Source organism: Diprion similis, chromosome 12 (genome assembly GCF_021155765.1).
Source record: "Diprion similis isolate iyDipSimi1 chromosome 12, iyDipSimi1.1, whole genome shotgun sequence".
Taxonomy (NCBI): Eukaryota; Metazoa; Arthropoda; class Insecta; order Hymenoptera; family Diprionidae; genus Diprion; species Diprion similis.
In genome coordinates, this window is record NC_060116.1 from 16,025,923 (window position 1) to 16,040,218 (window position 14,296).

The 14,296-nt window shown below is 37.2% G+C and overlaps 1 protein-coding gene across 8 annotated transcripts in view; it reads right to left on the reverse strand.

Moving 5' to 3' along the window:
• Window positions 1-1,734: 1,734 nt before the first annotated feature.
• The window catches only part of LOC124413418 (segmentation protein cap'n'collar), a 122,856-nt gene continuing 110,294 nt past the window's right edge, over window positions 1,735-14,296 (reverse strand). For all 8 annotated transcript variants that reach the window (XM_046893977.1, XM_046893975.1, XM_046893974.1 and 5 more), the window contains exons 8-13: window positions 5,164-5,452; window positions 4,915-5,063; window positions 4,599-4,778; window positions 4,348-4,446; window positions 3,873-4,237; window positions 1,735-3,710 (exon numbers count right to left, since the gene is read on the reverse strand). In XM_046893977.1, the coding sequence (XP_046749933.1) occupies window positions 3,543-3,710; window positions 3,873-4,237; window positions 4,348-4,446; window positions 4,599-4,778; window positions 4,915-5,063; window positions 5,164-5,452 (1,250 nt within the window). In that variant the 3' untranslated portion in view covers window positions 1,735-3,542. The remainder of the gene's footprint in view (window positions 3,711-3,872; window positions 4,238-4,347; window positions 4,447-4,598; window positions 4,779-4,914; window positions 5,064-5,163; window positions 5,453-14,296) is intronic.

Here is a 14,296-nt window from a genome sequence, read left to right on the forward strand (position 1 = left end):
ATGAAAATACAAAGGGCAAAATTCGCTGGCTTATCCGTCTTTGCGATACTCAAATCTATTCGGCACATTTTTTCACTGTATGAATAACAAACTGACATTTCACACGCAATTATTCGCAATGAGGAAAAATTTGGCTATCGGGACATACAACTAACCGTCAACAGAGAGGCTCGATCTTTTGTTCATTTGTTCATCATAATTCCGTTAAATCAGACAAATGCCGTGGACCTAGATAGAATTGATATCGTCGAATTAGATCGCGGAGTTGATATTTTAAGAACGTCGTTTGAAATGATAGCACCACTTACCCAAAATTAATCCAAAACGCACATGACCTGCTTGGATCATATCATATACATATATATACATACGAATCAAAACAAATACCACGTAATTCTGTCGCTGTTAAACTGTAGCCACAGATGTCGCGGTTTTTTTGGGTTTTCCCGACTTACAAACGGAATTAATGAATGCTATACTTACAATTACCTCGATAGCAGCGATGAATTGTCGTGACGATTTGTTCAGTTGAAATTCACTCGAGAAGTCGCAGTAATAGTATAATGAATTTTGATGGGACTAAGCGAGCCGAAGTAGCGACATTCGCTCCTTCCAGCGTCGTATTCGGAACTGGAAGTTCCACGGCTTACGGCTAACATCACATCGATAGAAGTTATAGCCTAGCATCGTGTACTATCAAAATTCGTGATACATTACAACTTTCTAATACGTATGTGTATAATCATGGACTTACAGATTAGTAACTCTATTGAATGATTACAAGAAGATAAAAAAAACTTTTTTGGATCAATTTCTGATGAACATAATTCTCTTTCAAGCTGTTCAATAACTATTCTTTATTCGCGTATATCAAAATATCTTATAGCGGAAATAATCGTGACGTGATTATAAAACCAATGAGGTTCTTACCCATGGATTCTATTATTTGAAAAAGGTCTCCTAATAAGCATTGTGGAATATGGAAAAGCTTTACGTGTTTGAAACGAATATAAAACCAAAAAAGTTTTTAAAATAACAAGGGTTTCAATAAATCAGTATCAAAAGGTTATCAACGAACCTAAACGTAGAGTTTACAGGTGTTAGTAATAATAATTATAAGAAGAGCAACAACAACAACAACATCAACAACAACAACAACAACAATAATAATAATAATAATGCATCTATTTTACTCATTAAGTTGTAGATTTCGGAATCAGCAAAATTTGCAAAGTTCGAATACAAAAAATGGATGTACAAAGAGAGAGAGAGTAATTTAATAATGTATACTTATGTACGTAACGAAAAGCTGACAACTGCAAATATAGCATATTAGTTTACAGTTTTGCATTTTTATAATCAAATAGTATTAAGGTGTTATTGTTTAATTAATTATCATAATTATTTAACGTTAGATGTGACATTTTAATTTATATAACTTATTCATCCTAAATCTATACCCATAGCACGCTTAGATCAGTTCACACATATACGTCATGGCAATGGCATCTTTCATATGAACAGGCGTTTAATTAATATTTTCCATCTTATTCTATGTTGGTTTTTCTTTTAACGAATTTTTATTCCGTTTTTTTTTTTTTTTTTTTGCTTTAGTTATTTATGCAGCTGTGTTATCGAAAGGTGATTACAACACAAGTTTCAGCTCATCGAACGATCGATTAGACTAAAGAGGAGGGGTTCTAAAATATCACGCATGTACAAACCATCGCGATATAATTTTATTTCCCCAGAGGTTTATTATTCCAGCTTTATTACACAATATAGAAACTCGGCGGTGGGTAGAGGTATGAAAAGATCAGTTTAAACCGAATTCGAGCAAACCGTTTTGTACTACGAGATATAGTATCTAGATTATATGCTCCATCTGTTGCCAATTAAGTTTACAATTCAAACCTCTTCCTACCACAACATGGCATGTAGCCATCCTACACCCATTCGTACGTATATCATTATTATGTAAACCTTAGCAAACAGTTAATAATTGATAATTATCGATAAAACCGCAATGTTTTATTGTTATTGTTATTATTATTATTATTTTTCATTTAACATATATTTAATTTTATTTCATATATATATAAAATTATACTAACTACATCAATATATACATAAAAAGGCAAATGTGAAATACCTGAATGTTTTTTATGTGTTATATTATAAAAATATGTTTTTTTTATTACGTTTATCAATATAATCGGTACATACTTATAGATTGTAGCAATATATCTGAGCTAATATATTCACATAATCGTTTTTTTTTCTTCTTATCATACATTATATTATATTAGTACTTTGTGAACGGACGTCAGTCTCGCGTGCCAATTGAAGCAAATAATTGCCTGTGTTGATGTTTATATTTAGAGAAAAACAAGTATTATTATATTATTGTTATTAATATTATTATTAATATTACTGTTATTTGTTTTACATCTTTCATTATCCAGGCAACACCTCAAGCATTTGCCTTTTATCAAACAACCATAATTTCTTATATGTATAATAACTGCATATAAATGCATTAATATGCATTCGATGCAACTTTAAATAATTATTATACGAATATTTCAAGTCTTGTACTTGAACAAAATTACACACATTACATTTCATAAAGTAATGGGCATAATTTTAATTTCTTTTCGTTTCTTTTAAACTCGCTGTGAGTTTACTGAACTCAATTACATTTTCCCATTTATCCGAAGTACATATTGTAGTTTCGAATATGTATACTATTCGTAGATCATTTTATTTGCATAAAACTATAAGCTTTTTTGTATTTAATATACAATGACGGTATTTTCATAATCTAATCTTCTGAAGACCATATCGTAAGTGTCGTTGTTTCATTGGAGAAAAAGAAAATCACATCTCTTTATCACGCATACAGCAAAGACCATTTGGGGATCAATAAAACCTTGAAAAAATAATGTCGGGTCGGTGATCAATAAATTTAACTTATCCAAGTTACTTCAAGTTTTTTTTTTTTCAATTATATTTTGCTTTGTATGAATTTTTAAATTAATGATCTGTCGATATCAAATACTGTACGACAACTTTTCGAACTAGTCGAGATGATGCATTTGAGAGGAGAAAAATTCGACAATTTAAGCACTTGTTTTCATAAACTAAGACATAAGGAAGAAATCTCAGACTAATCTGAACGTGTGATCCTTTCGCCTCGACGGTTTTATCTGGATACCATTATTGCATCAGTATTCACAGAAGACTCTTTGATGTAGCTGATATTGATAAAAATCATTCTACCAATTCAATTCGTTGTTTGCGACGGTATTCGCAGCGTGATAAACAGTGTGAGGTGGCGTACTTCATTTCACAATCATTATCATCTGCCGAATTTGATAAAACACGTATATATCGATAGGTATGTATATACATAAATGTATCAATGTTTTCAGTGGCCACAGATTTTAACAACTACACAGTCAAGTTTCTGCTTTCATTGTGTTCAATCACCTGTAAAGAACATCTTGTATCTTTAAATTCGCTTATCGTCTCTAGCAAATTCACTCTTTGTGTTCCGGATCTGGTTTGCTTTTCGGTTCTATAGCAGAATTATGAGGATGATGGTTATTTGTTTGATTTCTGGGCACCAAAAGAACGTTTCCATCTGCTGACTGTTGAAGGCTGTACTCGTAAGGATGATACTGGTTGCCATCTGGATCCCTAAGGGACTGGAGAAATGTAAAAAAATAATCGTTAGTTTTAGTGCCAGAAACAGGAATTCCACATATTGTCCGAATGAATTAACTTCATTTTCGTATAAAACGAAGTTGCATTGAAAATCGAATTTTCGCCTCGTAGGTCGATAATCAGTAATAAAAAGTTCAATTCACCTGGAAAACATGGCGATACAGTTGGCTGAACTTGTCCTTGACACGCTGCCTTTCCAGGAGCATAAAATCACGTTCTCGAATCAATCGCATTTTCCGGTCACGCATCTCTTTGACTTGATCTGCCAGGCTGACAATTTGGTCAAGTTTTCGTTTGCGGCAATTCTGTGCGGCTACTTTGTTCTTTCCACGTCTTCTGATATCGCGTATCAAAGATAACTGTGCCTCACTGAGATCATATTTGCTAAGACGTTCGTTGAATTCGTCCATTGGTAAATTGATAATGTCGTTAACGGGGATTGGTACGTTCAATGCCCTTGCACGTTTCTCATCACGCGTCAGGTGTTCCTCTCCTTCAGACTTGCGAGCTAGAAGTATTTTTTTTCCAACAGTTAGGATATTTGATACTTGAAAATTCATGCATAACTCAGCTTGCGAGTAAGAATATTATCAATGTATTTCTAAAATGTTACGCTACCTTTCTTATCGCGTGACAAGCAGCGATGCATTGAACCAGAGCTTTCGGCTGGCATGTGGTACGTATGGTTATGCTGGACATGTTCGATAGCTGACCTGCCTGCAAAACAATTAATGATTGAGTGGAGTGGAACTTATTCTATTAAAAGTTTCCCATTCATAAAATTTTTTCTTCCACTTCTCTTTCAAGCAATCTTGTTATAATTAGTTTTGAAAAAAAAGCATGACCGCTGCTTGACTGTTTAGACGTACCAGAATGGTGACGAGACGAGTCGAGGCTGCAGCTGTACTTCATTTCGGATTGAGGACCTGCTGCGCTCTCGATGGGGCCAGAGTAAGCGTTTCCAGGTGCTCCAGCACCCACGCTTTGGCTATCGTTGTATTCATATTTAATTGGGGTCGTTGGGTGAGCAGTAGCTCCTAAAGACGAGCCTGTTACGTGAAAGATAAAATAACATTACATTAAAAGTGGAATTAACTCCAAGTTCACGCTGAAATGACTATGAGCACTTTAAAATAAAGCTTATGCCAATTCTCAAGCAATGATTTAATAATTGAAAATACATACCAGTGCCTTGTTCCTGGAAATATCTCTTGGCAAACATCTGGTGTTTCTTCTGAGCTACAGGTGGCATTGCTCGTTCAGATTGACATCTCGGAGATGTGCCGTTTCTTCCAGCCGCTGAATAGCTGTAGTCGTACGGCATGCGGTATTTGCTGCAATGTATATTACGTCAAATATCTGGGTAAAATTCGTCTGGTTAACAGACTGCGAAAATGAAGAAGTATCAGAATTGGAAAGAAGAGTATTATCCACCTGGCATAATCCATTGAGTAATGAGAGTCTGCTTGAGTGTGGCTAGAGTTTGAACCAGTCTCCATCCACTCCCCATCAGAAAGAGAGGGAACGCGTTCGCTTCCCATGCTGCTGACTGCGCTGTCGCTAGAGGCATCCATCCTTTCGTCGGTGACTCCAGCAAGGGTTGTCACACCAGGAGTACCTGTCGCTGCGCCTCCAGCTGACTGCACTCCAGGCAATGCGGCGGCTCCAGTTGGTCCCGAGGCATTGTTGCTGTTGTGGTCCAACATTCGCATTGTGTACATGCCTGGAACAAATATAAAAGAAAAATTAAATCATTACTTCTGCAGTGGAGAAGTTTAAGCATTGTTAAACCCAAAGAAAGTGAAATTGTCGTGCGATGAAACGCAAGATCTTTATCGTTGAATCTCCTCCAATATTTGAACAGAATTAAACTTCTTTACCAATGACAAAGGTGAATTGTTTAAGCACCTTTACTGAAATGATTGTATGAAACTAATTCGAGCGATTTAAAAAGAGTAGCTGTAGTGGAACAAAAGGCATTCGCTGTACATGTTGCTCAATGTAATACTAATTATACATATCTATGTCAATCTTTATGTGGTGAAGATGGTATAATCAGAATGCAAACAGTTGAAAATATTTATATCACTGCTAAATTTTAAATAAGAGGATTACAGATATGGACCACCAAATTGAATAAATTTCTAAGGCAAGAAATTCCTCCTGGTTTTATTGTAGGCGATATATTTATGCGTATATATGTATATGCGTGTGTGACGGAATTGACGTATTGTTGTCAAAATTAATTATTGCGATTATTCACTTATCTGATATAACGATTAAGAAAAAAACAAAAATTTCGACAACTTTCGATAAAATTTTGTTGATTCAGGCTAAAGTTGAAAAACTTGCTATATTCACTTACGATTAGCATGGGCAAATCACGCGTTCGAAGATCGCCGCGATAATGAGAAATATTTAATACCCGATAATATTGAAAGTTAATGCAACCGCCGCTAACGGTATTTTTATAACATTACAAAGTACTTTGGTAAACATAAATACTGGTTACCGAAACGGTTACCACAAACAGAGTGAATGAATACTACAATATCACAAGCAGATGACTAGGACAATTTAAAAAAAAAATTCATTCCTACACGCTCCGCATTCCTGTCGAACAGATCACTCATTGAGTCAACCGTAAATTTTGTAAGACTAGGAAAAAAAAACGGCGGCGGCTAAATTACAACACATCTTTCATTGTTTAGCAATAGTGAGCAATCTTCGTATAATCAAGTTCGTTGTACCTACATACATACATACATACATGTAACACATGTATCGAGAATTGAAAGTGCGTGGACGTTTTAAGAGATAACGAAATTCCACTTGAATGATACATAATATATCGGATCGTCTTCCGTCCAATCGCTGGTAAAATAAAAAATTTCATCAGAGTTGTAGATACTTTATTGTTGTTTTGTTTTTTTTTTCTTTCTTTCTTCAAAGAGCGAAAGAGGCTGACAACAATCGCAGCGTTGTTGAAAATTTTAATTTTAAATATACAAACAAACAAATAATGAGTAAATTGAAACACGTAGGCGCGCGGTGAGAGAAACATGCAATAAACACATGACAGAAAACTTTCGAGTCCAGAGTGAATGAGCTGACGCCTGCCTGAACAGCTCATACGTATTATGTACATACATATTCGTGTGAATGCCTAAAGCAAAATATATTATAGACGACGTTCTTTGCTCTCGTGTGGAAGTATAGGCACATACGTACATACATTATAGGCGTACGCTATTTTGTAGATATACACAGGCATCGCACGATGATGGACGATAGATCCATAAGGCATAAGAATAACGTGACGTAGAGGCTAAAATTCTTCTTCTTCTTCTTCTTCTGACGAGTATTAAAGTTTATAGCACTGCATATTTGGAATCAGCTCCCCCCTCCCGGTGAGAAGTTAGTCACAGCGCTTCGCGTACTTTTATCATCGTTGAAGATTTTATTCACGTGCCGACCGACTATTGACTGAAAAACTTTTCGTAAAATATACTGCGGTATAAAAACGTGTTACTGTCACACATATACGTATAAACGACACCTATTATAGTATGCGTGCGTAATATAAAACGCTCGAATTCTCGCGGGATGGATAATGATTTGATCGATGACGACCGAGTATTTCGATGATTTGTAAACTCTATTAGACGCTCTGGCTGATGCCACGTAAACGCGTTATACCGTTTCCGGCTTTATAAAAATAACTCCTCGAGGGCATTGCAAGTCATCGTGCGTGACTTTTGAAAACTTACAAAAGTATACACGTCTGTATAATACGTGTGTGTTTGTATGTATATACTTGCTACGCTGCCTGCAACCGCCGCTTCTGTCGCCGAGCGTTTCTTCGTTTACTTTCGACCTAATTAGCATGTATTATAATACCTAGAGCATGTGCGTTGAGGCAATGAACGTACATCCTCGAGGTGAATTTGTTACTACGATCTAACGAGAAGAGGAGATCCTGTATTTTTGTACAAATAGGCTTGAAAGAATCGACGATGCATCTATGACGTATAACGTATTACGTATGACCATGGCGGGAAATTTTTTTTTGAAGGAATGACAGGCGCTACGAACTAATACAGCCCGGGGATGGATGAGATAATGATTTTAGAACGTAGTATGTTAGTGTGTTAAAGTATACCTACTCGGTGAGTAAACAATGACTCCCATGGTCGCCATTCACGCTTCTCGAGAAGCGGCAGCCTTCCGATATTATTTATATTGATGAATTGAAACGTCGTGAGCCTCCAAATAGTTGTCACACGTTCCTAAACGACACACCCGTGTCAAGAAGTTTATTACGCGTATAATACTCGTGTCCACGATCAAAGATCGATTATATTTATCACCCAATATGGGTGACTCGTTATATCACACACACTAGCACCTATAACAATGCACGTTAATATACAGCCGACTCAGTATGAGTGAGATTCGAATAGTTAGGAGAAGAGAGAGAAAGAGAGAAAAAGAGAGATACGTGTGTAGGTAAAAATGAGGCAGAGTAGATAGGCGAGAAACTGGAATAGTGAATAACAGCCGCAACAAAAATATTCTCTCCGCAGCGTTATTGAGAGCGCGATGGTTTGGTGTTGTTTTCGTTATTGTTGTTTTTTTTTCTTTTCCTTTTTCTCCTTCTTCCAAGTTTCAACTTTCCTCCGCCGTCTAGTTACTAAATCTCGAGTATCTTCGCCGTGTAGTAAATGCTGTAGTGTGTGTACTGATACATATTTTCCGAGAGTTGATAACCGGTGCAGTATTTATTTCCATCTTTTAAATTTCCCGCAAAGATTCTTCTCGGTGTCTCCAACTTGCCCTGTTTCTTTTCTTCCACGTATCGTTCACCTTCCTTATTCGTTCATTCGGATTTGAAACGTCGATCAAGTGATCGTCTCTCGGTGTGACGTTACGACGCATATATATATATATATATATATATATATCAACGTGTTGTTGTCGTCTACGAAGCGTCGTTGGTTGTTTGGTCTCAAAGTCTGTTTCGTTAAATTATCTTCCGTTCATTCTTCGTCTCATTACTCGGCATAATCCCTCCGGTATCATTCGCTGCGTTGGCATACAATCGTCAGGATATCGTATGACGCAAATTCCCACACGGGTGTCTCCGGCACGTGTGCACTAGCATTAGATATCGTGAAACTAGTCCAATCTGTTTCGGACGATCCCGGACCACCTCCTCGTCCTACTCGCCTTTCCCGTGTACTTGGCAATAATCGTCAACAATATTATTTTAAGAACAATCCAAAAATACGCAGGTGAGCTCGTCCAACAGTCGGCGTCGCGCGCGGCGTCGAGGAACTACCGTTTCAAATCGAACGTCGCGTCGGCGAATCGAAGTTACCTTCGGCGCGCGATGATCGCCTCGAGTATGCGTTAAAATCGCGTCGGATACGCCGCGGTCTCTTTCGAGTTATTCGTGACTTGCTCCCGTAACGTCGCGAGCTCCAATGAACGAATTCGAGCCACTCCGCGAGTCGTCGTCGGCCAGTTAGACACACACGATTTTTTTCTCTCCCCGGAGTTTCTGCTGCGGTCGGGCGCCGATAACGTCCGTACGCGTACACAATATAGCAACGCCTCTCGTGTCCTCGCGTACATACAAGTGGGGAAAAAATGCACTTGCCGTATAACGTACACGCATACACACATACATACGCACACATACGTAGGTACGTCGCGCTTTAACGATAAGACAGACGATTAATATACGGCTTCGCGTCACGTCACCGCCGCCGCACCCACGAGGCAGCCGCTAGCTAGCCGAGTAATGTGATCATTCTTTATTGCGGCGGGCCGCAGCGCGAAACTCTTGCGGAGATTCTTTTTTCAACGATTCTCACATCCAACCGGTTGGATGTATCTGGTGTGCGGTGGTATAAAATGACCTACTGTACGCAGCTTTTCGTTCTTTTCTTTTCTTGTTTTCAAATTCCCGCGATATTTTACGTCATTGTAACACGTGCCGCCGAATATATATAATTTCGTGGCAATGTCGTCCCATAATTCAACGACCACACTATAACGTACACGTATACGCGACCTGCGAGTGCGAATTTTTCCGAAAGGGGAACACGCGGCTCGATCTACTCTACTTGATCGAGGAATCAGCAGGCGAGAGAGATAAATCCTTACGTAACCGAAGATCAACACGTCGGCCGCGTTCGCGGACAACATTTGACGATGTACCGGAATTCCCGGTCAACGCGGTTCATTTTGGACTTTTTTTTCCTTGTTTTTTTTTTTTTTTTTTTTGTTTTACTTAGTCTCTTCTTTCCTCATGCTGCAATCGTCAGAACTCTCCGATTGATAAAATATTATTCCATCCGGTGTATTTTCTTTACCTTATTTTCCGCTACCTCACTCTCGATTTCATTCATTTCATTGTCAAACATTTGTCATGCATAGAAACGTCGTACAGCGATATTTTATGATTTACTTTTATCTTCTTCTGCATTTTCATGTCTACGACTAAGTTTTGTTTCAAAGTGTATACAATAGTATACATATATTAGTATTATTATTAACAACAAAACGTTACCGGTTGACTATCGCACCTTGTTCCTGGATAAAAATACACCGGAGCACTCGTATCTGGGCAGGAAGAACACAAACGGCAGAATGAAAATTCGCACTGAAGAGTAGAGAAGGCTATCTCTCTCTACATGTTTTATTTTTTATTTCTTTTTTTTCCAGCATTTCAGGTTTATTCGTTCACTCATATTAGTCACAACGAGGAAAGTGTAATGTAGTACGAACGTTCGAAAACAAGTTATTTCGACCGACTTCCAGTTTTCAGTATTTCAGAAGAATCATTAATCCTTCCTCGAAGTGATTGGCACGTGGAAATTTAACAGGCGGATCTATTAACAATCCTCCGTTTTATCGAAGCATACATATATGTATAATCTGTTTGTCAACCGTACTATATGAAGGTTGGTAAAAAGAAGATAGTCATTGCCGCTGCAATTAGCAACAAGTTATGTTACAAAATTTATACGATACTTATTCGGGACGTTATTATGCTTTTTTCACGGTATATGTTCCTAGACATTAGCTGATCACGCCCGTAAAAGAGAATTTTCCATGCTCTTTCGGATATATATATATATATATCAATTTCTTTTAACATTCTACTATACGTAACATGTGTCGTACGTCATGTACCAGATACAGATGTCTATATACATAAGTATGTATGTATATAATATTATTCAGGCTGAGAATACGAGGAGTAGCAGCAGCAGCGGTTCGTCACTGGGTATTAAACTGTTTACACTCTAGACGTATGGTTTTATCTTATCGTTATATGTAGCAACGTGACACTGATAAGCGTCTTTTACGCCTTTTAGCAATTATCATCGGCATGCAGAATAATTTCATTTCACTTGAATTTTTATGCTTTTTTTCCTCCCACAATTTATGTTGAATCGTCTACTTTGGATCACAATACATTTCTATAAATATATTTCATGTTATACACTCATTGTTAGTCTACAAAAATACATCTCGAAGAAGTATGATTCGATCGAGAATGATCTTAACGAATCGTGGCCGTATTGCGGGTTTTTACACAATTCTGAAATTACACGAACGACGAAGAAATATTATTTTAAACAAATCCGACCGAGTACATTCGATTTTGAAGTTTTGTCCGTGGCAAAAGCATATAAGGACGGTATTTCATGCGATCTCAACCTTATACAGAGCCTTGCGGTCTCTCAAAGTACCAAGGACTACCATATGTGTAATGTATATAGTAAATCTCTGATAGCATCACCTACATACTCTTGTTATTCATATCTTAATCGTTTTCAAGGGCTGTTATCATCTTCACATCCGGATCAATTCGGTATCAAGCTGACAATGAGTATTCGCGTTGCTTCTTTTTTCACGGTTTCATTCACAGTAAACATAATATGATAAGTATACGTTGTATTATAAAAAACTATCTATTATTAATCTTCGTGATGTGATAATTGAAAAAATAGTACATGTCTTATAGGATTTGTTAAGCTATTCGCACTAATTATAATTATAAAGATTTTTTTCATTAACTTTGATTGAATTTCTAGTCGCATAATATTGCAATACGTTTATAGTGTAATATTTTTTAATTTCTGTTACATATAAATGTCATATATATATATAACTAAAGAAATTTCTCTACGAAATCGGGAAAATTGAAATTCAATCGTAGCGAATACAACGCTGCTCTTATAAAAACCTGTAGTAGGTTACACTGTCTACAGATTTGAGATAAGAAGTGATATTTCACTTGACAGTCATAATTGAATTAATTATAATTTTGATAAATATCATTTGATTATTTCAATAGAATCGCGTGCAAAATGTTTTGCGTCATCGTTACATTTCGCCCGAGCGATTTCTGATTATACGAGCCGCTGTTCGAACGTCAATATTGTGCATACACGTGCGGCGAATCACGTAGGTACATGAAAATATCTCGTATATAATATCAGCTGAGTCATACATCAAGAGAGGACTTTGCAGCGCAGAGTGATCTGTGATACGCGTGAGGAATAATCTATACCTACTAACGAATTTCTGCCTCACGTATATCGTCCAATAGAAAATTTTCAACCCGAATGAATATTCAACAATAACTGATTCTCATGTAACAAACGGTGTATTGCTGCAGATTAAGTCGTTATATTTCAACCGATAAAAAATATTGCCTTATCCAATTCTGCGGTGCGAAAAATTCTCACGATTCTCCGATAAATGATACGATAAATGAGGATATATTTTTACGAGGAAAATCCAAACTGACAGAACTTTCGATTTCGATTTACGGACATAAAGATATTACAAGCTATATAGAGGAGGATTCGGAACTTCTCGACAAGTATCGTACACAGCACTCATCTTGCTTACGTTTAGATACTCGGATGTTGTGTGTGCATTTACAATATGGTCATAAGTGATCGCAAACAACGCGTAACCTCATTTGCGTATACGATGACGATAAACAAATATTTGAATAAATCTATAGGACGACGTCAAGACAAGCGGTCAGGTCGAGATAGGAGGACCGGAGAAAAAGAACGATAATGTTCGGTCTTAAAATATTCGATCAAATTAACAGGGTACACATTAAGCAGTTCAGTTGGCGGTGTGAAGAAATTTCGTTGTGATAACTGACACGTTCTGCATATCACGTATAGGGTAGGTAAGTAAGTTGGTATAACAAGCAACATCGCTTAATTAAACTGCATGCCGTATATAACGCAGAGCAGAATTGTGCGAAGATAGATAAGGGAAGAAACTGAGATGACGGTCTAATGGCGAGGGAACCGAAGGTTTGGTGTTTCGCTGCATCAGAGATAACAATTAACACGCGGTCAGAACTCGATATGTATTCAAGGTGCATGGCTTGCTTACTCCGCGTCTTACTTGGCTGCATAACGGTGCAGCACAGTGACGGATTACCAGGAACCGGGATCAGCTAATGAGAAACTAGTTGCAATTTAATCTTTCTCAAACACTGTACATACTGTATACAAATATGCTGTTTTTTTTTTTCATTATTGTTATTTTCCTTTGACGAAGAAACTGCGGCCGAAACAATGAGCTTCTCTCCTCAATGCCGAGGCACGTTTGAGGTATCTCTAGATGTATTTAAATATAAATGTTAAGATGTTTATTATTTGTCGGCATCGATAGCGTATATGATATATATATATATATACGCATGTATATGCATATATCAGTTACAGATTCGCGTTGAAACGACAAAAGATCGAAATCATCGGTTTATTTATCATCTACGTGACTCACGTGCGATCGAACCAGGGTGCTATTATGAATCGTAGTATAGGCATGAGTAAAAATGACTCCGACGAGAGAGGAAAAAAGGAAGTGAAATATCGGTGAAAGGAGTCACCGTTGCTGGATGTGTGAAAAATAATCATCTTCTTAGATTCGTTTGGAATTATTTTATTTCTCGCGTCTCTTTCTTCTGCTCTCTTGTTTCAATTTCTATTCTAAGGTTACGAGGATACGCTTAGCAAAACGACGTGTATAAGGTATAGAGTATATATATATATATAATAAGGTAGGCTACATTGAAGTTGACGCTGACGACAACGATTGAGGCGATGCGATTCGCGGAAGCTGGGCTTTTTGCTAAAACGTGTCATTTGTATAACGTGTATCCGCAGACAGTAAGTACGATATATATGTATGTATGTATACAATAGTATACATGTATACCACGACTGGCTACGTGTGACACACAAGCTCTTTGTGAACGGATCAAATGTCACGTGACGCCGAATGAAACCACGTGACTCATATAACACTCATGTATGTACATACATACTCAACGAAAGAAATAAGATTTCTGAGTCACTCTCAGCAGCCAGCAGCGTATAGCTAATGAATTCGAGTCTCACAATCAGCGGCGTTCTTCGCCCGAGTTTACCCGACTCACAAATATATTATAATGTATGATACCATGTTACAGGCATGTACATACATACGTACGTACATACATACTTGCACACCT